This window comes from Meleagris gallopavo, chromosome 6 (assembly GCF_905368555.1).
Source record: "Meleagris gallopavo chromosome 6, MGAL_WU_HG_1.1, whole genome shotgun sequence".
NCBI classification, from domain to species: domain Eukaryota; kingdom Metazoa; phylum Chordata; class Aves; order Galliformes; family Phasianidae; genus Meleagris; species Meleagris gallopavo.
Window position 1 is genome coordinate 3,458,958 of NC_139409.1, and position 23,553 is coordinate 3,482,510.

General features: G+C 40.8%; 1 protein-coding gene across 1 annotated transcript in view; it reads right to left on the reverse strand.

Moving 5' to 3' along the window:
- Positions 1 to 475: 475 nt before the first annotated feature.
- Positions 476 to 23,553, reverse strand: part of MYL3 (myosin light chain 3) — a 35,162-nt gene continuing 12,084 nt past the window's right edge. Inside the window, exons 2-7 of the mRNA XM_003206911.4 lie at positions 13,019 to 13,046; positions 8,394 to 8,543; positions 7,079 to 7,252; positions 5,223 to 5,300; positions 3,747 to 3,782; positions 476 to 1,066 (exon numbers count right to left, since the gene is read on the reverse strand). Coding sequence (XP_003206959.1) covers positions 3,754 to 3,782; positions 5,223 to 5,300; positions 7,079 to 7,252; positions 8,394 to 8,543; positions 13,019 to 13,046 — 459 coding nt within the window. The 3' untranslated portion in view covers positions 476 to 1,066; positions 3,747 to 3,753. The remainder of the gene's footprint in view (positions 1,067 to 3,746; positions 3,783 to 5,222; positions 5,301 to 7,078; positions 7,253 to 8,393; positions 8,544 to 13,018; positions 13,047 to 23,553) is intronic.

The window sequence follows — 23,553 nt, forward strand, 5'->3', positions numbered from 1 at the left end:
TGCAGCTGGTATATTGGTGTAGTTCTGCGTTCTCTCATTCATAACAGCTCTTCTTCATAGACATGAACAATGCTGTCATTTCTAAGCAGTATAACATCACCATAATATCAATCTACAGAATACAAGTGCTCTGGTATAACAGTGTTCCAATGAAAATCCTTTCTCCACTAAGTTTCCAAGTTGTCTTTTTTTTTTTTTCCCCCACGATATCTCTTGCTTAAATGAAGTACTGTTCATTTAGATTTCTTTTTGTATTACCTAATGAGCTGTATCAGCTTCTGTTTTCTTTTTCCCCTCTAAAGGATGTAGTGCTTGAATGACCTTTTTTCTTGTCAAACAATTTTTCCTCAGAAAATGAGGCAGCTTAATGTGTGCTTGTTCATCCTTGTCAGCTTTCCTTAGCCAATACTAAGGGAAAGCTTTTATTTCCCATCTCCCCTTCACTTACACAGGCACAGAAATGATGAACCCAAGAGACAATGAATCCCATGTTTTACTGTAAGAAAAACAGGACCAAGAAATGCACAATGGAACAATTTCAAGTTTTCATTGGGAAAAACATTTGTTTCATAGACTAGACTGTTAATGGGAACATATCCTTGTGGAGAACAGAGAGAAGGGATGCATTCTAGCAATACAGCACACACTTTAATTTTGTGTTGTTCATCCTTTACACCTTAATGTTAAAGATAGTGTTTTCCAAAGCTGAGAAACATATAAAAAAATTTTGCATTTGTTGCTGATTGCTGAGAATTCTATTTTTGCTGTTTTTCATCCAAGACTAAGAATATTCCTTGCACACATGAGATTTATGCAATTGGCTTAGTTTCTTTTCTCTTATTGCATTGTATGCAATAAGGTATTCATGGTTCTGGTTCTGTTTGTTCAATTTCCTTTTTTCTTCCCATGAGGAAACAAGACAAAACAAACAAGCATTTATCCAAATAACTTCAGGGACAATACATTTTATAGCTTTGAAGTAGGAATCTGGACTGAAAAATGAGAGGACATTCCAATAAATCAAAATCCAAGGCCAGAATCCGGGCTTCTCCACGCCTGTCTTGTCCTAAAAATAATTTTTGAGCATTAGAGGAATAAGGCAGAAATAAACAACACCATCAAGAATCAACCTCAGTTATCCAAATAGCATACTCATCTTAGGGGCAGTGAGGCCCTATGAAGATCCCAATTGACATCAGATTTCATGCAAGACAAAAAAAATCCTTAGATTCCATCTCAACCCTGAAATCTTACACTTAACATACAAATGGTGGATAAAACGTGGTAAGCAGCAATACAGAAAGGTGACAGAGCCATGCCATATATAAGGCTAGGATAAAGGCCTAGCTTTACAAAAAATAAAATAAAATCTCCAGTTGTTTAGCCACTGCTTCTCCTTCTCTTGAGAACATCCCTCTGCAGACAGCAAATATGGTGTTCATGGAGATTTTTCCTCCTCTGCACTGGCAGTTGGACTCTGTATCTATGTCCCTTTGAGTGAAATGAATCACTTTGCATGCTCCATCTGACTTGATCTCCTTTACATTTGGAAACTGAGATACCTAACTTTCATGTGAGCATCTTAATCTGATGAGAGCCAAGGAATATTATGTCAGCCAAACACTGATGCACTATAGCATTTCTCTTCTGGTCACACAAGTTCAAGCCATGGATAAAATCCACTTCCTACACACTGGCAGCTAAAGACACTTGAGATATTCCTGAGTACCTCAGACACAGGGCTGCTATCGTATCTCTGTGTCGTATCTGTGAGACTGCATTTGAGACACTAGGAACATCTCAAGAACCACCAAGATCTTCTGTGTGGGACACTGAACTGAGCCCCTGTGAACATAATGTCGACTGTCCCTACAGCTGTACTACTCCGCTACTTGAGATTACATGTTTAAACTAGGGTACTTTTGCTGATTGTGCAGAAGTAAATTGTGTTGTCACAATTGCTATGGTCAGAAAAAAAAATGGAAAGACATAATTCAGTTCCTATATTAGGATACAGATCTAGCCTTCCACTAGTATGTGGAAATGGCCTAGAAACATGAGACACGACTTTATTTTTGGAATGTGATCCAGATTCCCATTGAGTTCAAGTCCAGTGTTTGGGAATTTGTTTGTTATATGCTTTATAGCAAAGGTCCACCAGCCTTTCAAGAGTAAAGACTGCAGTTGTTTTCCCCTAAACATGCCAACAGCAACACTGCAAGAAATTGAAGACGCCACCCCTGAAAGACACCCATTATTGGCAAATCAATTGGTTCTCTGTGAGACAGGGAGCTCTCAGCTCCCTTTCCAAACCCATCGTAAGTCAAGAAACATGTGTTGTCCCCTGTGTTGCAGGTCCCAGCCTCTTGCCAGCTTTACAGCTTACCAACACTTGTCTTCTTCAGTGGCTAACCCTGTCTTAGGTGATTAGAAGGACTTCAGGCAACAGAATGGGAATTTCCCATGGCAGTGGAATTAGGGAAGGAATAAGGATTGAAAACATCTCTAAACAACAAGCGTGGATAATGCTAACTGTAGGAATACCCAATATGGGCCCAGTCCAGATGTTTGGAATTCAAAACTAGGAGCCAGTGATGGAAAAATCTGTGCATGTTCGGAGAAGATAAATGCCTGCAAGTAAGGCAAATGGACCACAATAAGAAAAAGTGGTCAGCTTTTAAGACAATTTACATTTTGGTCAATCATATTTTGGAATAGAAGTCCCAAAGTCCTGGATTTGACTCCTACTTAATTCACTCCCCTGAGTGCCAGTGTGCATAATGAAAAGTCACCACATGGCAGACAAGTCTCAGTGGGCTGGGATAATGTCAGCCCCAAAAATAAAACAAAGCCAGGCCTGGTCAGGACTGAGTAGAAAAATAAACCAAAAAAGAAGAAAAATAACCCAGAACGAATCTGAAGGAAGCCACTGCCTTTCCCAATCTATCAGATACTTTGCAAAATAGATAGAGTCGGTTAACTATCAGGTCAGACATTCCTCAAGAGCTGAACCAAGGTAAATAGTGGCAAATGCCAGTTCTAACCAGCTGGCACATTTTACAGGAATACTAAAAAAAAAAAAGATGATGAAGCAATACTGGAAATGAAGTTCAACTCATTTGCAATGGCGAGACTGAGATTCCCTAAAAGGCACTGCAGTTTGGAGAGCATCACTGAATAAAGTCAGAAGATCTGCTGGACAAAGCTCTTTTCCTGGAAAACCAATCAATTTGCCAGGAGAATCTGGGAGCCAGGTTTATGGAAGTCCAATAGTTATCTTCCAAATGTATGCTCAGAAAGAGGTACACATTAGTCCTTATCTACTTGTATTTTTTTGTCCACTTTTTCTCTAGTGAACTCAGTTCTTTCTCATTGACTCTTGGGAGAAGTTTAGGAGCAGAGCCTTGGAAGTGGACATCAAAAATCTAAACCATTTGAAGTTTCCAGTTCATCATAAAAGAATGACTTCTTTGGAACTCAAATGCTTTTAGGATTTTAGATGTCAGCAGGCAATTCACCAAACAAGATACACCAAAAAGTTGTGCTGATTTGTTGTGCATTTGATAGGATGAAGAAAAATTTTACCTTATTCTTGATCTAATTCCTTATACTACATGCTGAAAATACTGTCCTGAATTAATCACTTTCACATTCCCCAAGCCTATGTATGTATTTCCTAAGCCATGCCTATCTCAGATGTCCTAACCAAAATAATAAGATATTCTAAGAGGACAGAAGAGACTTACCTGGTGTTCAGTTAGCCATGATATGTTTCACAAAAGCTGAAAAGAAGAGAAAAAAGCAGGATCACTTATCAATTCTCCTACATTAAACTTAGTAAAGTCCCATATATTTCATCTTAACTGTTATTTAAATTAATTCCTCTTGCTTCCTCTGATGTAATGAATGCTACATCACTTTGTAAATGAGATTCCAGATACCCTAGTGCTAAATGCGTTGTAAATCCTTAAGATAATATATATTACAGTGCCAGGTAGTCAGGAGTCTGGCTAGCCAGTGGAAATGAACACAAATATTAGTCAAGTCTGTAGCTTGTTTAATCCTTTACCCCTGGCTACCAAATGAAACTGCCTTTCCAAAGTATACAACCATGAGAAACTCAGGGTCATTATTCTGTAAGGTTTCAGTGCTGTAGTATTCAGGCAGAGGACACTGAAAGAACCTCTGGGGTAAACCTCCAGGATCCACAGCAGGTCACCTAGTCAGGTGTCATGACTATATCTCTGGTGAATTCAGATTTAAAAACAAACAAAATGTGTCAAATCCAAAATATTATTATATTATATTACATACAAGTTATTGTGAGTTTTTTGTTTGTTTGTTTTACAGAAGGCTTTAGGTTTCATTTTTCTCCATTAAAAAAAATCATCCATCATCAAGAAGTGTTCATGATTCTGAAATTCGAAACGGAAAGGAGAAATGCATTGTAGCAAGAAAATATTTTTTTCCTTCCTAATAATTTCTCTGAGTTTACTTTAAGTTCATAAGACATTTGGGTTGTCTAAATCTACAGATTTCTGTTTATTGGCTCCTTACAAGAAGGATTTCCCTGAGGTCAGATCACTAGCATTTGTAAGTCAAAGAAGTCTACCAACCAAAATATTCATAAAAGATTCAGTGAAGATTATAGACCAGCTAAGTCACCAAAATAATACAACAGCCACCAATTAACCTTCAAAACAGGACTCAAGTGTGTCCAATAGCATATCCGTCTACTAGAATACTGTGTTTTACTGAAGATTGAAGCATATAGGCTGGCAAGATGTGTGAGAGAAATGTAGTCCATTTACTCAGTGCCAATTCTCTTTTTTTCTGGCTGTCTAGCAACAGTGGAATAAATTGGAAAGTCTGTGGAAAGTCTTATAGAATTCTTAGGTCAAGGGACCAAAGAGGTTCCTAAGGAAAACATATTTTGTAAGATTTTTGAAAGAAAATCTAGTGATTTTCTGTAAGGAACTCTCAAAAGAGATCTTTATCTTGTTTTTAGAGGACAAAGAGATGGGTTCAGGTAGGAAAAATAAAGAGTAAAACAAGTTTACTTGTATTGGTTATGTCAAGTGAATTTGATTGGTTTAAAATTTGGAAAATAACATTCTGATTTTTGGGAGTAAGATCTTCCTTGGATTTAAGCCTCCACAGGAAAATTGCATGAAAGCCTTCAAGTACATGACCGCTGCTCAGAATGGAGTGGTCACACCTACCTTCATAGTTGATACAACCATTGGCATCTTCCTGGCCAGCCATTAGCTTATCAACTTCCTCTTCAGTCAACCTTTCACCTGAGTGGAAAGCGAAGTACTTAATTAGCTGAGCAATTCTTAAGAATTTATGAAGAACAGTTCAAAGAACCCAAGAATGAGAAAGAGAGAAAAGGGAGAGATTTTCTCCTCCACAAACCTGTGGTGCTGACTGCTAGGAAAGCTAGTTTTACCCTTGCAAACAGAAAAATTGATCTGAAAACAAAGGAGACAGAATAAATACGGAAACCCACATGGCATCCTGTTCATTCTTTTAAGGATAAGCTTTCTCTAAGTGCCAAATCTTGAAGGTCTTAGTCAATTCTTAACCAAGTCCTCACTGGACAAACTCTCAGAAATTTCATTCTCTGGTGTGCCTATGGCTTTGAGGTTCAGGGAGATTCCAATATCATTTTGGAGATCTCTGAACTGAACCAGTGATCCATTCTGTTTATGTAATTATCTATGTCATATGTCCTCATAAGCCTTCATTCTGGACAAACAGATGAATCCATTCAGTAGGTCTCCCCAGTGTAGTATTAGGCACTGGTTTTAGGATGAGATCAAACGTCTTCCAGAAATATGGGATAAATTTTAGGATGATATGAGCTGAAATTGTAGAAGTTAAAATAAAATACATTGGATGTGCCCTGTTACTTATGTTGTACTACTTACACATCACTGATCTCTGACACATAGGAACAAGTCCTCAGCTGATATGAGCTGATGAAAATTCAACAAATTAAACAGAAAAAATGTTCTAATTTATAGAATACTTGGTTGTGTCTAGAATTTGACCAGTATTAAGAAACAGAACTGCTCTTCAAATTGAAATCTATCCTATCACTGTTTGAAAATCAGATATTTTGCTACATTACTTTTAATTTCTGGAAACAGAAGGGTAAGTTCAAAATAATTTTTTGTAGTTCAATAAAATTCACAAAACTACCCAGACTGTTTACATTGTTCAGAGGAAGGTTAGATAGGACATTGGTATTGCCTTTGTTTGCTGGGAGTTTTTGGTGGTAGTAGTAATAGTTTCTTTTTCATCACTGAGTTTGGTTCCCAATCTTATCCATTAGTATCCATGATGCAAATAAAACTAACATTGCTTTTTTTGATTATTATTCCCTGAATCACGAGTAGAAATGGATGTGTCATAGAATGGAAGAATATTCATTTTTTATTTTATTTTTAATCAATATCACAGTTCAAAACCCATGATTGGAATTCTTTAATCTAAATCAAATCTTCCTTGTAATTGCTCATCCTTTTTTTAAAAAATAGTACATGTTACTTGTGCTGATGTTGTCTCTCTTTGTGAAAAACTGAGCTTCTGAAGTCAAGATTTGAGAGGACAGAGAAACACTGATTCCTGCTTTAAAAAGAGCTTTTCCATTTTAGAGACAATTCTGTTACGCAGATGACTGATTAAAAAGTACTTCATCCTAGAACTTTTCTTGGAGGTGAAGAAAAAAAAGTATGCAAATATTGTAGGAATAGATGAGTTTTCAGGTTTTTTTGACAGTTTTTCATACAAACATAATATTTATAGGAGAAATGCAACACTAGAGCTATGAAGGAAGAAAGAAAGGAAGGGAAGGAAAGAAGAAAAACAAAGTGCTAGAGTTGCAGGTCAGTGATCTTATGCTTCATTAGTAAGAAGCTTTTTTTTTTTTTTTTTTTGGTCTTTATATCTGAGGACAATGTGATGATAGAAGACTTGCATGGTCATTTTCTCCATAAAATCATCCGACTTAATACAATCTGCATGGGAAAGACCTCAGTGATGAAACTGTATAAGGAAAGGTTCACCTTACCCAGTGTAGCCAAAACGTGGCGGAGTTCAGCCCCCATCACTGTTCCATTTCCTTCCTTGTCAAACACACGTAGACCCTCCACAAAGTCTTCATAGGTGCCCGTGTCTTTTGTCTTGGCGATATGCTGGAGCATGGGCAGGAAGGTCTCAAAGTCAATCATCTTGGAGTTCATGTCTGCAAAGGCACAGATAAAACTGAAAGTTTTAGTGGATTCTGGGAGTGCTGAGGGCTTGTGCTGGGGCATGGAGCAAGGGGAGGTGGTGAGAGTAGAACCATGGCAGTAAGTCCTGATTAAAGAGGCAAGAAGTATACAGGAATACGTTAAGTGCAGGTAGAGGAATGTATAGTCAAAGTTGGAAAAAGAGGTCTATCAAAAAGAAAAGTGTGCTGTTAATAGACCAGTAGATAGACAGATATCACCTACATACCGCATCAGATATCATGTGTCTGTCACATGCAAATAGCATGGAAAGCAAGCACACTTGCAATCCCAAAGTTTCTGATGCAATAAAAATACAAAACTAAGCAGAAGGCAATAGAAAATAAGCCTGTTCCTTATATGAAGTCAGTTTTGCCTTGGAACCCTATAACACAGAGCTATCTAAAACCACAATGGGAGAGGCGCTTCAGTGTGAATAGGGGGCTGACAGGACGAGAGTTGTGCATCCCATTTTCCTGATTCTTTGTCTTTCAAAAGCATCACTCGACATTACAGTCCCTTAGGACTACTTGTTCCATCCAGCACTGTGTCTTTGCCATATCAAAAGGTATCACATCTGTTGAATGAGGGCCCAATGGTCTGTTTCCATTAACCTCAGCAAAAGGAAGAGACAAGAAGTCACCTGGAAAGTCCTGTTTTGAATTGTATATGCTGTCCAGATGAGATTTCCTTTGTTTTGAACAATATTCTGTACGCAGTGCCTGTTGAAGGCTGATATAACTGCAGTTATTACACGCACTCTTGTAGGATAAGTTGTGGCTTTTCTTTCAGTCTGTCCTTTTGTTGACTTCAAATGTCTGAGCTTTTAGTAAATCCAAGTGAATGCCTGCCATCAAAGCAATTTTAAAAGGTAACATCCTTCCATTGTAAACGTATTGACTTTTGTGGCCATTAAATCAGCCTCCTAAATTTGAGACAATGATATTGATATTCAAATTGGTTTCATCCTTGGTTACTTTTCTGCTAGAGATTTGCAGAGACTGTTTTGTACCCTTTAGTGTTTCATAATTAGTCTTTCCATCAGAAAAAAGGAGACCTCATCTACTTCATCACTAATTCTTCAAGAATAAAATGAACATTGAGGAGGACACCAACCTTCTTGTTTGGGTCTGCCAAGGACCTTCATGACCTCAGCCTGGGTTGGATTCTGCCCCAAAGCCCTCAAGACATCTCCACATTGTGCATATGTGATCTTCATCTCCGATTTGGGAGTACGGTCAAAAAGTGAGAATGCTTCCTTAAATTCTGGGAGACAAAAAGATAGAAAGAAATGCATGCCATGCTCCCTCGGATACAGTCAAAGCCAGCCCCGCCCTTCCCCCTAATTAACTCAGCATGACCATTTTATTTTGCAGTCTGGGAACAAATTTGATGATCTCATTGTTAGTGGTGCTATCTGAAATGTTTGTGTTTCTCCTCTGCCGCATTTCCTGGTTCAATCAGGGGATGGAATTGAAGAGGTCAAATGCTTTTCTTATGGTATTTCTGGCTCAGCTACCATCAGAAAGTGTGGAAAACCTCACAGGAATGGTTGGCCTTGAGATTTTTCCTGCTCAGCAGGAACGCTCAGGGCAGCACGGAATTCAGTAGCCATTCTGCTCATTAGCTAACTGGAAGTTGTATTCAGCATTATACTTTCAGAGAGCACCTACCGCCCACAGATGGAAAATCATCTACGGTAGCAGGTAATGAGATATGCTGTGATAACCCACTGAAATAATCACACAACAGCCTGGTGCTGGGGGATGATGAGTGCATGAGAAAAACCTTATCATTAATCAGTTGTTATGTTTAACAGTGTCAATGGACATATCTAAAAGAATTTGTTGATTTTTCTATTTTCTAGCAGTTGATCCAGTTGTCTGGAGGAGTCAGATTTGCTATGCTGTCATCTCCTGAGGCCAGACCAGATCCCATATGTGGAGATGAAACCACTCACTCAAGTGACTTCACAACTCTCTGCTTCCCCAGGCAGAACCCTTCCCCATGAGCAGCCAACTTTCCTCCACTTGTCTCACATCTTTGTGAACATATCCTCACCTCTTCTGGCCAAAGAGTGAGTTCCCCCTCCTCCTCCCCTCCTTTATTCTTTACTTTTTCTTACTATTTCGCCTTCTCCTTTCTTCTTCCACTGCTGCTGTTTTTCCTCTCCTCCTTTCTCCTTCCTTTTCCTTTTTTCTATCATTCCATTCCTATCTTACTCATTTCCTTCCTCATCCAGTACTTTCAGTGATGCCTTTTTCTCACTTTGAACTAATTAACACTCCTGTTTTCCTCTTTACATTCTCCTCTTTGCTTTCCCTTACTTTCCCTCCCCTCCTCTCTCAATCTTTACCTCGGTCACCAGCTGAAGCCCAGATCCCATCAGCATCCCTCACTCCAGCAGAGGGCAATAGTGGATTTTCATGGACTCCTTGCTGACAGGAGAAGGGGGTCAAAGCCCCATTCCAAGTTCTGTCCTTTCCTGGGGGGGGGGGTCTCAGCAGCTAAGGTGGATGGGAAAGAAGCTGCATCCCTGAGCTGCTTATCTCCTTGCCCCTGAGACCTCTTTCTGGAGTACCCTTTTCACCACCTCCTAAAGGCCCACAATCCATCAGTCGCCAACAACTCACATCTCTCTCAATTCAAATTCAGATGTAACCATCTCTGATCAGAGCATTGGCCTGTGGGTTTGGAAGCACCATTCTGTCAACATACAGAAGCTTTTTTTTTTTTTTTTTTTGGTTATTATTTGCTTTTACATTTGCTGGCTTAATGCAAGTTTCCATCAAAGCAATGAAACCAGCGTGGCTATGGTCTCCTTTGTCCCCTTGCTAGACATTAAACCACTGGCAGGAGCAGTTTATATTTTCATACGCCTAATTGCTACCTATCTTCTCATGCTGGATAGCTCATATTCTTCTCGTTTGTGAATAGGCCAGGAATCCCATTTCATAATGACACATTGCCACAACCGCTGAATTTTGCTGGCAGTGTAGGCAGGAGGACATGTGAGGATGGATGTATAACACAGGGCTTCAACCATAGAACATTCTTCCTCCTCTGGGAGTAATATTTTGGGGGCTACCATAACAGTGACTCTGCGAGGAAGTAAATCTGCTACAGCAACAGCTTTTCCTTAGCAAGGGGAATTGTTAATATCACAATATCCTGGAATACATGGCTTGAAAATTTTTGAGAAGCTTTGCTTTTCCCCCATCACCTCAACACAAAATCAGCTGTCAGGAAGACAGCTGGGGTCAGTGATAATAGGTTGACTGAGAGCTTCTATGAATCCCAGCTCTCAAGTCCTGCCAGTATAACAGCTGTTAAGTTATGTCAAGTGTTGTTTGTTTCCTGACCTGTGTTTTTAACACCAAATAATAGAGTCTCAAGCACTGGAGCACCAACTGTCCTCGTTGTTGAACTTGTAGTACGCTTCTTGGCAAGGTTTTCATGTGTGCAACTGGTACTGAGGACAGTGCATGCTAGGGGCAATCCAGGGACACTTATGGACCAGTCACAGATATAGTGCTCCATTATTGGAAGCATTCAAGGCCAGGCTGGATAGGGCCCTGGGCAGCTTGATCTAGTGGATGACAACCCTGCCCTTGGCATTGGGGTTGGGACTGGGTGATCTTTAAGGTCTCTTCCAACCTAAACCATTTTCTGATTCTATGGTTCTATAATTCTACACCTAAAGCATCTAAGTTCTAAGTTCTAGCTGGGAGTGAGTATCTACAAGCCTGTCTGTCTGCTCATCTGTGAACCCAAGAACCTTCGAAAGGTCAAGTGAAGGAGAGAGAGAGCAGAAAAAGATCAAGAAGAGGCCAGTGGGAAAGGCATTAAGAGGGAGCAGTTTAACCTAAAAGAAGGGAGATTTAGACTAGATGTCAGAGTAATATTTTTCACTGAGAGGTTGGTAAGGTGCCAGCATTGCTGCACAGAGAAATTGTGGATCCTTTGAGATACAGCTGGGTTGAACAGCCTGATCTAATGAGTGGCAACCAGCCTCTGGCATCGTGTTTAGAACTGGATGATCTGTGACATCCTTTCCAACCCAAGCCATTCTATGATTCTGTGATTCTGTAAAGCAGAGCTTTTCTACTCGCTCCCCAAGTGACATTCAGGTTGTTAGGCACTCCTTCCAGCCATTCATGATAGAACTGATGAACCAGATGTGAGATTAATGATAGGTGCATTTAGTGTTTTTCCTAGAACCACAGAACCACAGATGACTCTCCATTATCCTGCTGTGCCTTACATATAAGTATCATAGCTTTTCTCACAGAGATTGTTATCTCCTTCCTGCCCCATGGTTTTTCCTTTGATGCTACGAGGATATCCTAGTTCACAAGTCCCAGATCCCCAGATTTGCTCAGTGTGCACAGATACACCAGAAGGCAGCAGAGGCTACTGTAAAGAGAGAAAATTCACTTTCTAGATATGGTCTACATCTGTTCCAGACCTGGTACCTTTATGGCAGCCATGGTGTTGCTCCAGATTTGCTTTTTACTAGCCATTGCAACAGGCTGGTAGTCAGATAAGCTGTTTTCACTATTATTATTACTTTTTTTTTTTAAATAGTGCTTCTCCCATTCTCTGATAGGGTCTCAAGAGCTTATTCTCTTTAGGAACACAGAAACAATGCATATAAACTATTGGGGTGCTATCCAATCCACAAGGCATTAACTGATGAGTGATTCAGCTGTCTTGTGCTTCTGGAATAGCTTTAAGATTCATGGCCCAGAACTAAGCCTCTTCAGTGGATCTCCCATAGCTTTGGGACTAGAAAAGGGGCACTCTCCTAGAAACTGACAGTTGCCTCCATTCACAAGTTGTTTTTGACCTGCTGTTAGAATACAGAAACTAGAGCTGTGAAGGGCAGCTTGAAAATCTGAATGTAATTCTGGAAGTTTGTAGCAAAGCCTCAATTTCTGAGGCATTATGGCATCTGATTCCAGTTCAGAAAATCCTTCCTTCTCTCTGAATCACTCCGACTGTTTGGCCTATGATTTTTTCATCTGTTTATTAATTCATTTTATGAATTTTTCTTAGGCTTCACCAAGATCTTCCAAAGGTTTAGTGACCAAAGCAAAGCTCTGCCAGATTTTCAGTTCCATCTATCAATTATCCTTTAAGTACAAAGCAGATATTAGTTGAGGAAACAGTGGACAGCTGCAGGAGATACTGTTCCCAAGACTTTGTACGTGAGGTTTCAGTATCGTTTTCTTAGGCTGGGACAAAAGGTTCCAAAACTAATGCTGATGTTTTCCTTTGAAAGAAAAACCATCATTGCTGTCATTATTTGATGGTTTCTGGAGAGATATCACAAAACTGTAATAAATTAAATTCTGATTAAATACAGGGAAAAGCTCTCAAAAGCAGGGTTGGGAGACTTTCTCTTGAAAGGATTGATTTTTTATTGGTGGGTTTTCTTAGGTAAAAGGCATATTTTTGAACTGTGGTTTGAAGGGGTGGGTTCTTTGTTTTTGCTTCAGAGGCAGAGGAAACGATGTTTTCTTTGACCAAATGTATGCCTAATCTGCATAGTGCAGGACTTTCCCCCTTTTCCCTTGACAAACTCAAAGGAGGATTTGGAGGAGAGATGAGGCAGAGGTAGAACCATGAACACAAGTTTCTCTCAGGTGAGCTCTAATACCCACACTTGTTTTCACCCCAGCACTTGCCTCCCAGTGATGGTATTTACTGTGCACAGAAAAGAAACACATCTTCCTCACCTTCAATCTGATCAGGAGTGAATTCAACCTGAAAGAGATGAGAACAGCCAGATTAAAGCAAGAAAACCGTGCCATGTGTGCCTTTGAGGTCCATGAAAGTCATTGACCCAAATATCCAATAAATTTCATACAGTCTGTAGACGTTTCTTCTTACATCCTCCATTTTCCATTATCAGTCAGCTCCACCTTTAGCACCAAAAGGCTGCAAATGCCCTTTATTTGTTCTTCTGCTGCTCCTGTGTTCCTCCTGTAGTGTCTTTTGTGTATCCCCAGTTCTCCCCTACCACTGACGCCCTCTAAATGATTATGGCAGCACTGTGGACAGTCCCAGGCCTCTGTCCTAAAAGGGTTTCATCTGTAGGCAGTTAGGGATATATTATCCATAGTTTAAGATCTAGTGGGATCAAGTGAGACTGGCACAAATTGGGCTCAGAGCGAAACAAAGGAAGGTTGCCCAAGGAGGTTGTGGATGCCCCATCCCTGCAGGCATTCAAGGCCAGGCTGGATGTGGCTCTGGGCAGCCTGGTCTGCTGGTTGGTAACCCTGCACATAGCAGTGGGTTGGAACTGGATGAACATTGTGGTCCTTTTCAACCCAGGCCATTCTATGATTCTTTGCTCTTGCAATTTAATCATGAAAACCTGTGATACTGTGGAAGCTCACAATCTATGTGTGTGTAAAGGGCCACTGGACCACTTCTTGGAGGTGAGAGCCATTGAGGTTTACCAAATACACAGAAATACTTAACTCAGGAAGCCTCAGAGGTTTAGGAGAGGGTTTAGGTGTGTTCTGACCTGTTTTTATATCTTTTCCTAAAGCATCCTCTGAAAACCACTCCCGGACTGTATGGACATCTCTCAGGACCTTGTTCTGCCATCTGCCTCTTGTGCATCACTTTCTATTTCTCACTCAGTAATCCATTGCTATAACCAGTATGCTGCTGACAGATGATACACAACACAGCTTAACACATATAATTGCTGGAAATTACATACCAAGAGGGCTGGAGAATGCTTATTATTTATTTTTTGTTTTGTTTTGTTTTGTTTGTTTGTTTAAGAAGATCCAGACATTAGCACCCTAAGAGTAAGGATGGGGAGATTTGCCCACAGAATATATCCAGTCCTTGTGAATACCTCCTTTATCCAGTTCCTTGCATGTGGGTGTAGGCTTAACTTCATTTTACAGTCTCCTCCGGTGTAGTCTTTAGCTCCTTTCAAAAGCATTTGACAGATAAGCAGGGAGGCTGATTTCCCAAGATACACCAAGAGCAAATAGTTTTCACCCCATTAAATAGTTTTTTTCTCTATCTTCAATGAGGGAAGCAGCTACACCTGCCTCTCAGGGAATACTAATACAGTATATAATAATAATAATAATAATAATAATAATAATAATAATAATAATAAATGGCATCTTTGCTCATGGGGACATTCCTGTAAAGTAGGAAGATTGTCAGACTGACCTTATGGTGAACACATAAATAAAGAGAAGCCCTATTTTGTTATGCATAAATTTGCATGTAAATATACATGTTGATACAGACCTAACAGAACACAAACATACACCCTTTGTAGCATCCTGCTTTTGATATATGCAGTCTCTTCTCTCCCCAGCATAAGCACAACCCTGCATATTTTGGGTCAAATTTTCCTTATAAAGCTGATTATCTCTCATTGCTTTAGATTGTATTTTACTTTTGGGCAGCAAAGCAGCTGAGTGGAAATAAGACATAGTTAACACCTTCCACACAAACTCCATAATTCCTTCAAAGTGAAATGCAGTATGACACAACCCTTACCACCTAGTTGAGATTTTCATGCTCTTAAGGGTTGGAGCCATACTAAGTCCCTAACCCTGCAGCCAGAACATGTGACATGGCATGACAGCACCAATATCTTCCTTCCACCCAGAGCTCCATGGACACCTCTCAGCTGGTTTTCCGCCTCCAGATACCCTGAGCAGCACAAGGAGCTCCAGCATTTGTAGCTCACCATGAGTGCCTATGGGGCAGCTGCAGACAGCCTCAAATGCACTTTATCCATGCACATCATTTGCAGCTAGTAACACTGCAAAGATAGAGAACTCCTTGCTCTAATTATCCATCATTGGTTTCTGAGAAGTTCTTGAGAGAACTTCCTGGACCCCTCTTGCAGGATATGCTGGAATAGCTGAAGTTGGCCATTCTTGAAAGCAGTGTATTTGGTGCAGAGGGAATTACTGGTTTAATCTCTCTTGGTAGAAAACATCAAAAGACCATATTTTATTTAGGTACCTCATTTAATCAGCCCTAATCCTATGGATGAATCCTTCCCCTACATATATATCCTACCAATGCCCTGTCTTTTTCTTCCTGCCATACCATTTCTGAGCATCTTCTGGCTTAGGAGAAGGAGGAACAAGAAAACATCTGTTGGACTTGGAAAAAAAGAATCACAACTAATCCTGCAGCTGCTGAAAACCAGGCCACTGTTTTTGTGTCCACCCTGCTCAGCTCTTATCTGAATCAGTTCATTTGGGGGATTATCACTTTGTTTGTGATTCTCAGTCATAGTTTACCTTGAACAAAGTCCAATTAATAAAATAATTTGGCAGCCAGGTCTGGCAGGAAGTACGTAGAGAACGTAAGTTAAAGAACCAACACAAGAATAGAAATGTTCTTTCCTTTCTAACACACAGACAGATCCAAACATACCTTTGTCATGAAGATTATAATCATCTAGATTAGGTTCTATCCCAAATTTGCATTTTTCATCTAAATTACAGATAAATATCCATCATGGCACACATTTATACAGGTGCATTGTCAGCAGACAGCCTTACACTCAATCCGTCTAAATATATAAAGCTTTGTGAATTTGACTGAAACTAATTGCCTATTGAGTTTATTTAGGCATCAACAGCAACTGTGGGTGAAATAAGGCCAGAGCTGCTTGCAACTCGTACTTAAATCACTTTGATGGATTGTTCTTGGGAAAGAATTAATCTCAGCTACACTTAGATGTAGGCAGCCAGATGTAGTCAGCCATCTCTCATTCCAAGCAGCAGAGTGAAAGGGACACTTCTAGGGTGTGATTTGACTTTGTTTAGTTCTGTGCTTGAGGAAGAGATTAATTTTGCTCTGATTTCCACGGACTGGATTAATCAATTTTACAATGATGATATAAAGAGCCTGGGTGACTCACACATGTAGATGTAGATGCCTTTTCTTGATCTGGTGAATCCCACCCAGAAAGCCTGGGCTGGCCCTCCTGGCAGACTGCGGGCCAGGAGAAACTGTGCCAGAACAAAAAAAGGATGACTGCAAATTCCCACGGCCAGATCAAAGGGAAGGTCTGGGCTGAAAGGCTGAGCATGCATCACCTCTAATCACGGCCCTATAAAAACACCACCCAGAGCTGGACGGCTGTGCGTGACAGCTGACAAGGCTGTGGCAGACAGTCTGACCAGACCTACCACCCAGGCATGGCTTCCTCTCAGGAAAACTTCAGAGATGTGTGGGTGGTGTCTACTGCTATTTTCTCCTCTCTCAGCACATGCCACCATGGAGTTGAAGGGAAAGGTGAGCCATCATTTACACAACCACAAGGTATCACTGAAAATGAATGGAATAAATTTAGGCTATATTTAGATTGAAGATGGTTGGGGTTTTGTTTTCCCTCTCCTCTCTCTCAGAGTGGTATGGAACACTCAAGACCAACACCATCTCCACATAGTAAGAGGAAAGGTGCAGCTATCCATGAGCATAACAGGACTCTAGGCAGAAGGGTTCCAGAGGACTGGCTGTAAAAATGAGGTCAGGCAAGCAGCAGACAGAGGGGTCCCAGTGCTTGCACCTACATATAGTGGCTCCATACCCATACTTCTCCAGATCTACTGCATTAGGCTTCCAAGGGAGCAAAAGCCCCCAGCAGCAATTCCGATGCCCAGACCCACCCCAATGCACAGGCAATTACCCAACTTCCCACCAGCATCACTCCACATTTTGCTGAACTCAGTCAGCAGAGCATCCTTCATCACCCAAAGCTACAGAGCATACTTAAAGGCTTAATGTGACTTTGCTTTCCCAGATAGGCATTACATTCTCCAGTTCCTTGAGTTAACTAGTATGGTTTCCCTTGGGGCTTTATTTGTTTGTTTGTTTTCAAAATGCTGACACTTTAGAAGATGTAAGTTTACCCTGGCATTTTTTTTTTCTGTTGGCCAATGTGGTTTCAACTCAAGGATATTCCTATGAATGCCAAGGACCCACAACACCAAGGCTTACGGTGCTGTTACTTGGTACAAATCCATATGAGACAGAGCTGCTGACTGCTAATCACTTTCCTCTTGTCCCCTGCCCTGATGTGTCGGCTGTGCTGCATATTCCTTGTAGACACCAGGCATCTTAATTAAATCCTTTTCCCACCAAGTGTAATGCCAGCTTGTGGCCCATTTGTGACCCATCCATGAAGTTTTAGCAATCTTGTCTTAATTACCTAGTTACCCATGGCACAAACTGTGGTCCAAATGAGACTGTCCTCTCTGCGTAAAGGATGGCATTAAGCTGTTTTTGTCCCAGAGAGACCAGTAGAGATGTAAGCATCCTTTTGTGCTTTGAACGTCATTCACAGCTTCTTATCTCAGGGACTTTATTTGTGAACCCACAGTATCTCAATCAAACCCATAATTCTGTGCATGCTGAGTCGGTCATAGCTAAGCCTGAAAGAAGTCCTATTAATAAAACTGTCACTAACCAGCATCCAGGAGGTTATATGGGGAGAAGTATTTAGACAACACAAGAAAGGAGCCTCTCCAAAAAAAAAAAATATATCATTTTCTTCTTGTTTCATAGTACTCTGAAGAATACTAATACAAACAGCAAGGTTTTTCACTTAGCTTGACAGAACTAGTTTTGGAGAAGGAAAAGGATCTTTCCTATTTTGCTCTTGGGGGACAATTTAGGAAGCAGACATGAAGCAGATGGAAAGGAGCCCAAAATGCCGTAAAGATCAGTGTAACTGCGTTGAGATTGCATTTGTATTTCACAAACATGTTTTCTTTTTTCCACTAAGACCTTTTAAAATCTATTAATACTCATCATCTTCATCGTCCTTTCTCCTGGCCCTTTCTGCGTAGAGCAATTAGGGTGTACACAAACTCCTCCACTGCCCATGGGCAAACGTTGGCACACAGTCAAGTCTCATTCCTTGACTATTTGTAGTCATTCCTGAGTTCTCATCATCTCTGGCTTCTGAAATTCTCTTGGTACATCTACATTTAGTTCCCAGGGTTGTGCTAAGGATGAGTCAAGAGGAACTGTACAGTATGGACACTAGACTAGAACATGAGCTGAGTTCAAATTGACTGGAAATGAGAGTTGATTGGCTTTTAGTGTAGCCATTTAGATTTGTGGGTTTTTTTTCTGTTTGTTTGCTTTAATGGCAGAAAACGTATTGTTTCAGAGTCTGAGAACAGAATTTACCAATTGGAAAATGGTCACCTTGAATTTTTTGTTTATCTGGGTCTAAGAGTTGAAAAAATATAACAGAATGTATGTCATCACCTCTGCCATTATACCTTCAGCAGACTTTACGTTTTCAAGGTAAGTGATGAGTTTTGCAGCCATACTGAGAAGTGGATTTGGGGAGCCCACGAGGTTTCTCTGTGAGGAAGGAATTAGAAGAAGACTCTGAATTTCAGTATTTCAGATTATATCTGCTCTGACATAGCATGGTAGTCTGAAACCCTACTAGGTGAGGAACTGCACCCCAATAGTTCTACAGGGTACGGGTTCAGGAAAAGTGTCCAGGTATACAGTGACTCAAAGCAGCCTTCCCTTAGAGAGGAGGAGAGAGGGAGAGGAGAAGGAGAGGAGAGGAGAGGAGAGAGAGGAGAGGAGAGGAGAGGAGAGGAGAGGAGAGAGAGAGGAGAGGAGAGGAAGGAGAGAAGAGAGAGAGAAGAGAAGAGAAGAGAAGAGAAGAGAAGAGAAGAGAAGAGAAGAGAAGAGAAGAGAAGAGAAGAGAAGAGAAGAGAAGAGAAGAGAAGAGAAGAGAAGAGAAGAGAAGAGAAGAGAAGAGAAGAGAAGAGAAGAGAAGAGAAGAGAGAAATGTCCCAAGTTGGAAGAGACCCATAAAGATCAGTGAGTCCAAATCTGGCAAAGCAGCAGTGCACTTTTCAATCACTGTTCTTTTCCAATTCCAAGCCTATAAATCAGTAGCTCTCTTTTTTAGAATGGGGAATGCTTTGCCACAGTTTTCCAGAGCAGGAGAAATTCCAGAGCTTTGTTAAGAGAGTGAAACAGCTGTTCTGAAGAATGGAGACAACTTCTGGCAAAAAGCAACACCAGAAATATAAAATATTTTGTAAACTGATTGTTCTGCCTGTAGCTTGATAGTTTTAGATTCTCCAACAATTTACTGATGGCTGGCTTCCCTCCTTCTCTGCAGCCCCCCTTCACCAGCCTCAACAGCAGATGTTTGTTCAGATGTTTATAACTGTGGAAGAAATTATAAAACCTCAAAAATACACTCTGTTAAATCCTGGAGGAGCGCCTTGGGTGTAAGGAAGATGAGACATTGCCTGTACTGTCTGCTCTTGGATTGAAACAGCAGCCCATGAGTTGGGTGTCTGATGGGGAAGAGAAGATCCCCAAGAATGTGGACATCATTGAAACATTTCCTGGAGCTTCAGACCTTCAAACCTTCTGGCAGTGGGAAAAAAAACAATCTCCCAGCTCAACATGCATGGAAACAGATGGAGTCCACCATCCCACATTGAAGTGAGGGTCAGCACTGCGTTTGTGCCCCTTGCAGTCATCTCATCGTAAGATGAAAGGCCTCAAATAGGGCAGAGAGAAGCAGTCAGAAGATGATACATTTGGTGGATATGACATGCTGGCAAAAAGTCCAGGAAGAGTAAAAAACTGCTGTATTTAATTTTGTAAATATATTTAGTAAGAAAAAAAATTAATATTATTATCATTGCCATTATTGTTACTTTTACTATTTCAACTTAAAGCCTTGCTCTTTGATTTTCGTTTTCAAATCAAATATTCTTCTCTTGTAAATGCTGGCAGGTGTTTTCTTATTCTTTTTTAATTCAATAATTTTTATATTGAAGTGACATATTTCATGCAAAATTGACTTAAAGAATCTCACTCCTCCACACTAGATTACTCCAAACTCTACCAAAGCAATTCCTTTCAAACTGAACAAACCCATTTCAGGTGGCCAAATAAGAATTTTTGTGGTTTTCTTGTGTCCCTAAAACCTCCTCCTGAAAATCCAAGCTGTTTTCTTCTTATATTTTAATTCCCTCACCAAGCCTGAAAACAACTACTCTTTTCTGGACTAATTTTCTTCTCAGATGACATGGTTGTGTAACCCTCTGGGCTGCTGATTGACATGCCAGTCATGCTTATGGTGAATGAGACCATGTGAGGCATTCATTTGGCCTCACTGACATGAGCTTGATGGGTCTCAGGCAAGATGTAGCAGAAAGGAGCCTAAGGAGTCAGTTTTGGATGTGGTAGCTGAAACTCTTGTTCTTACTCAGCGAGGTCCCCCTGGAAACAAAATTCTTTGGCGAAGTACCTTCACCAACAGCACTGGCCACCACAACCATCTGCCATGTTTTTCTTCCTCTGAGATATAGTCCGACAATTTTGCAGCCCGATGGTGCACTCAGAAAACCTTTTGTTTCTTGAGTAGAAAATGTTAAGGTTTCCCCAAATGTAGCCTGAAACCACCTACACAAATGCTCCAGAACATAGGGCAACACACGATGCAAACGTCACTCTACATCAAGGTGTTTATTTTTTCTCCCCATCGTTGGCAATGCAGTCATCACCACCCCCAAACCTTTCCAGGTTTGGGATGGCGCCAACCTCCAGCCCCTAGAAATACACTCCATTCCCATGCACTTGCAGCTCCTGTAAAGCCAAAAAACAGCTGGAGTCCTTTCAAATGTCACAACCCTTCACCTTGCAACTGTCCAGAGACAACAAAGAACAGGGCTAAGCCACCTCTGCCAGAGGGTCACTGTGATAGCACACTGGCAATGGGGAGAGCTCGGCTTTTGTTTCTCAAATCTGGCAGGAGTGGTGCACATAATGCTCTCAAAGCAACCACACTGTAAGTCAGACCCACATTCAAATGGGCCCAAACTATCCTTTAGCAAATCAATGAGCACAATCTAATCCATTGTTGCAATCCACTTGGCTTTGAGCTTGGAGTGGAGGGAGGCTGGTTTTCTTTTTCTTTTTTTTGCAATTATTTTCCTAAGGAGGATGTTATTCATTGTGAGCTGAAAAAAAATAATAATAATAGAGTGTTCTGATCTTGCAATGCAACCACAGCTGTACTGGGTGTTCCTGCCTGTCTCCAGCACTGCCACTGAGATCAAGACCCAAAAGCCAAGCTCCAGCTGGGGGCTGGTCAAGAGGATGGAAATATTGAATCCTGCCCTTCCATCAAATCCTGATTGAAAGAAAAATGAAAGAAGGAGAAACTCTTTCCCTCTCCCTCTCACCATAAGTTGTTACTCTTTCAATTCACTGCAGTCTGCTGGGTTTCTTTACTTGATTCAGAGGTTTATTTAGTCTATGCCGAAAGAAGTAAAATCTGAACTTTCTGACAACCACGACTGGAGCTGATCCTTTAAGAATTTTGTTTTGCTTATTTCTTGGTCCACTTGCAACAGTGTCAAGGTCCAAAACTTGATCACAATTAACAAGTGCTCTGAACTATGACTGTTTTCTTGAGGCTTTGCATCAAGTTTCACTCAAAACTATGAGATCTGCGTACATCACTCTCAAATGCCCTTTCAGACTCATTAAAGTCAACCCCTGCCTGCTGCCCTCCGTACGCAATGACGTTGGAAGCAGACTGAAGCAAGAGGCAGTGTTTGTAAAGAGCTGTCACCAAGCAGCACGGCACGCGATGACAGTCCATCTCCAGATAGAGGGGGGTGAGCTTGGGGCAGTTTATTTTTGCAGTCCTTACATCAAAGAGAAAGGACGTTTTTTGCCCCATGTTGGTGTACCTAGAAGTCAACACCAGCTTGTGAAAAGCTCTTTTCCTTACTCTTTTCCTACAGCTTTTCCTAGCTCTTTTCCTACATTTTTTCTCTCTCTTTTTTTTTTTTTTTTCCTTCCAAGTATTCAGTGGTTATAGTCAGGCTGCTCTTAACCATAGCTGGGTTCTCTTTGAGCCTTTTTTTAATCTCCGTGCTCCCCGCTGTTGTTTTGTTAAGGGTGGGTGGTTCATTAACTGGTTTGTTTTTCTAAGGCTGTTTGCAGGAGCGGACTTCTCGCTGATCTTTCAGCCGTGTTTGCCCAGCAGTGGAGATGTTCTGTCACTTCCCAGAAAACACAATCGATGGATTGCTGCTGTTTCTATTCTGGGCTTTGGATGCACGCGTTTGCTGGAGCAGAGCTGCTTTCATAAAGTTGAAGTGGGTCTCAGAGTTCAGATCTGGGGAAGGGGCAGTGGCCACCAAATTGTCCAACCAAGCATCTCACGTGGGTATAGTATGTATGTAAGCCTTCTGATAAAGAATTGCACAAGAGCATACATGGATGTAAAGACTGGCTCTTCCACATCAGTGCTTGCATGTGTATGTTCGTTTATCTGTACATATGAATATACATAGGGATATCTACACACACTAATCTTTCCTATGTCTGTGCGCGTTTAGTGTATATTTGTATGTATATATATACACTATATATGCATAGTATGTGTGTATGCATATATATACCTATATTATATTACATAGAGAGAGAAAGAGAGAATGTACAACCCACTTTCACAACCATACACACACATTAACCCCAAAGCCAGCCAGACAAACTAGAAGTGAGAGTTGATAATTTCTAAGGGACCACCACAAATCTGCATTGATTCTTTTAAATCCAGAGGTGAGGATCTCCCTTGCCAAGTTCTGTTTCAGTTGTGCTTAAAAAGAACATACTCAAGCTCTCAGCTGGTGGAAGCCAACAGAAATCTTTCACAAAGTGGAACCCAACTACTGATTTGGGATAAATCAGTGTGGAGGGTATGGCTTGCTGGAGGGGACTTGCTGATTGACCCCACTGGGAATCAACCCATAATGGGAACAGCACTCACAAGCAAAAGCCACTAACGCTCTCCCTAACCCTGTTATTAGTGGCAATGAAGCCCCGTTCCCAGCTATGGCAGGGGTTCTGGGAAGCAGCTATCTCATCAAAGGAAGCTGGGCTGGAAACTGACCGCATACCCTCAGCACAGCACGATGCTTTCAGTTCAAATTTAGTTGAGTCTCTCTTCTCTGTGTCTGCTTTTTTAGGATTCAGACTGCAGATAGGATGGGGGAAGGAACAATGCCATATAAGATGAATGCATACAGTGAGATGCGAAATTAAATTCAAGAAGGAAATTTTCTTGGGAAAAAAAAAAATCTGGAGATTATATTGGCATTACCCCTCTACTAATATTATATCCATTTTCTTTCCCATATTTCTTTCCACTTCTTTACAGTGCCAGCATATGATAATTTTATACATATAGATTTAT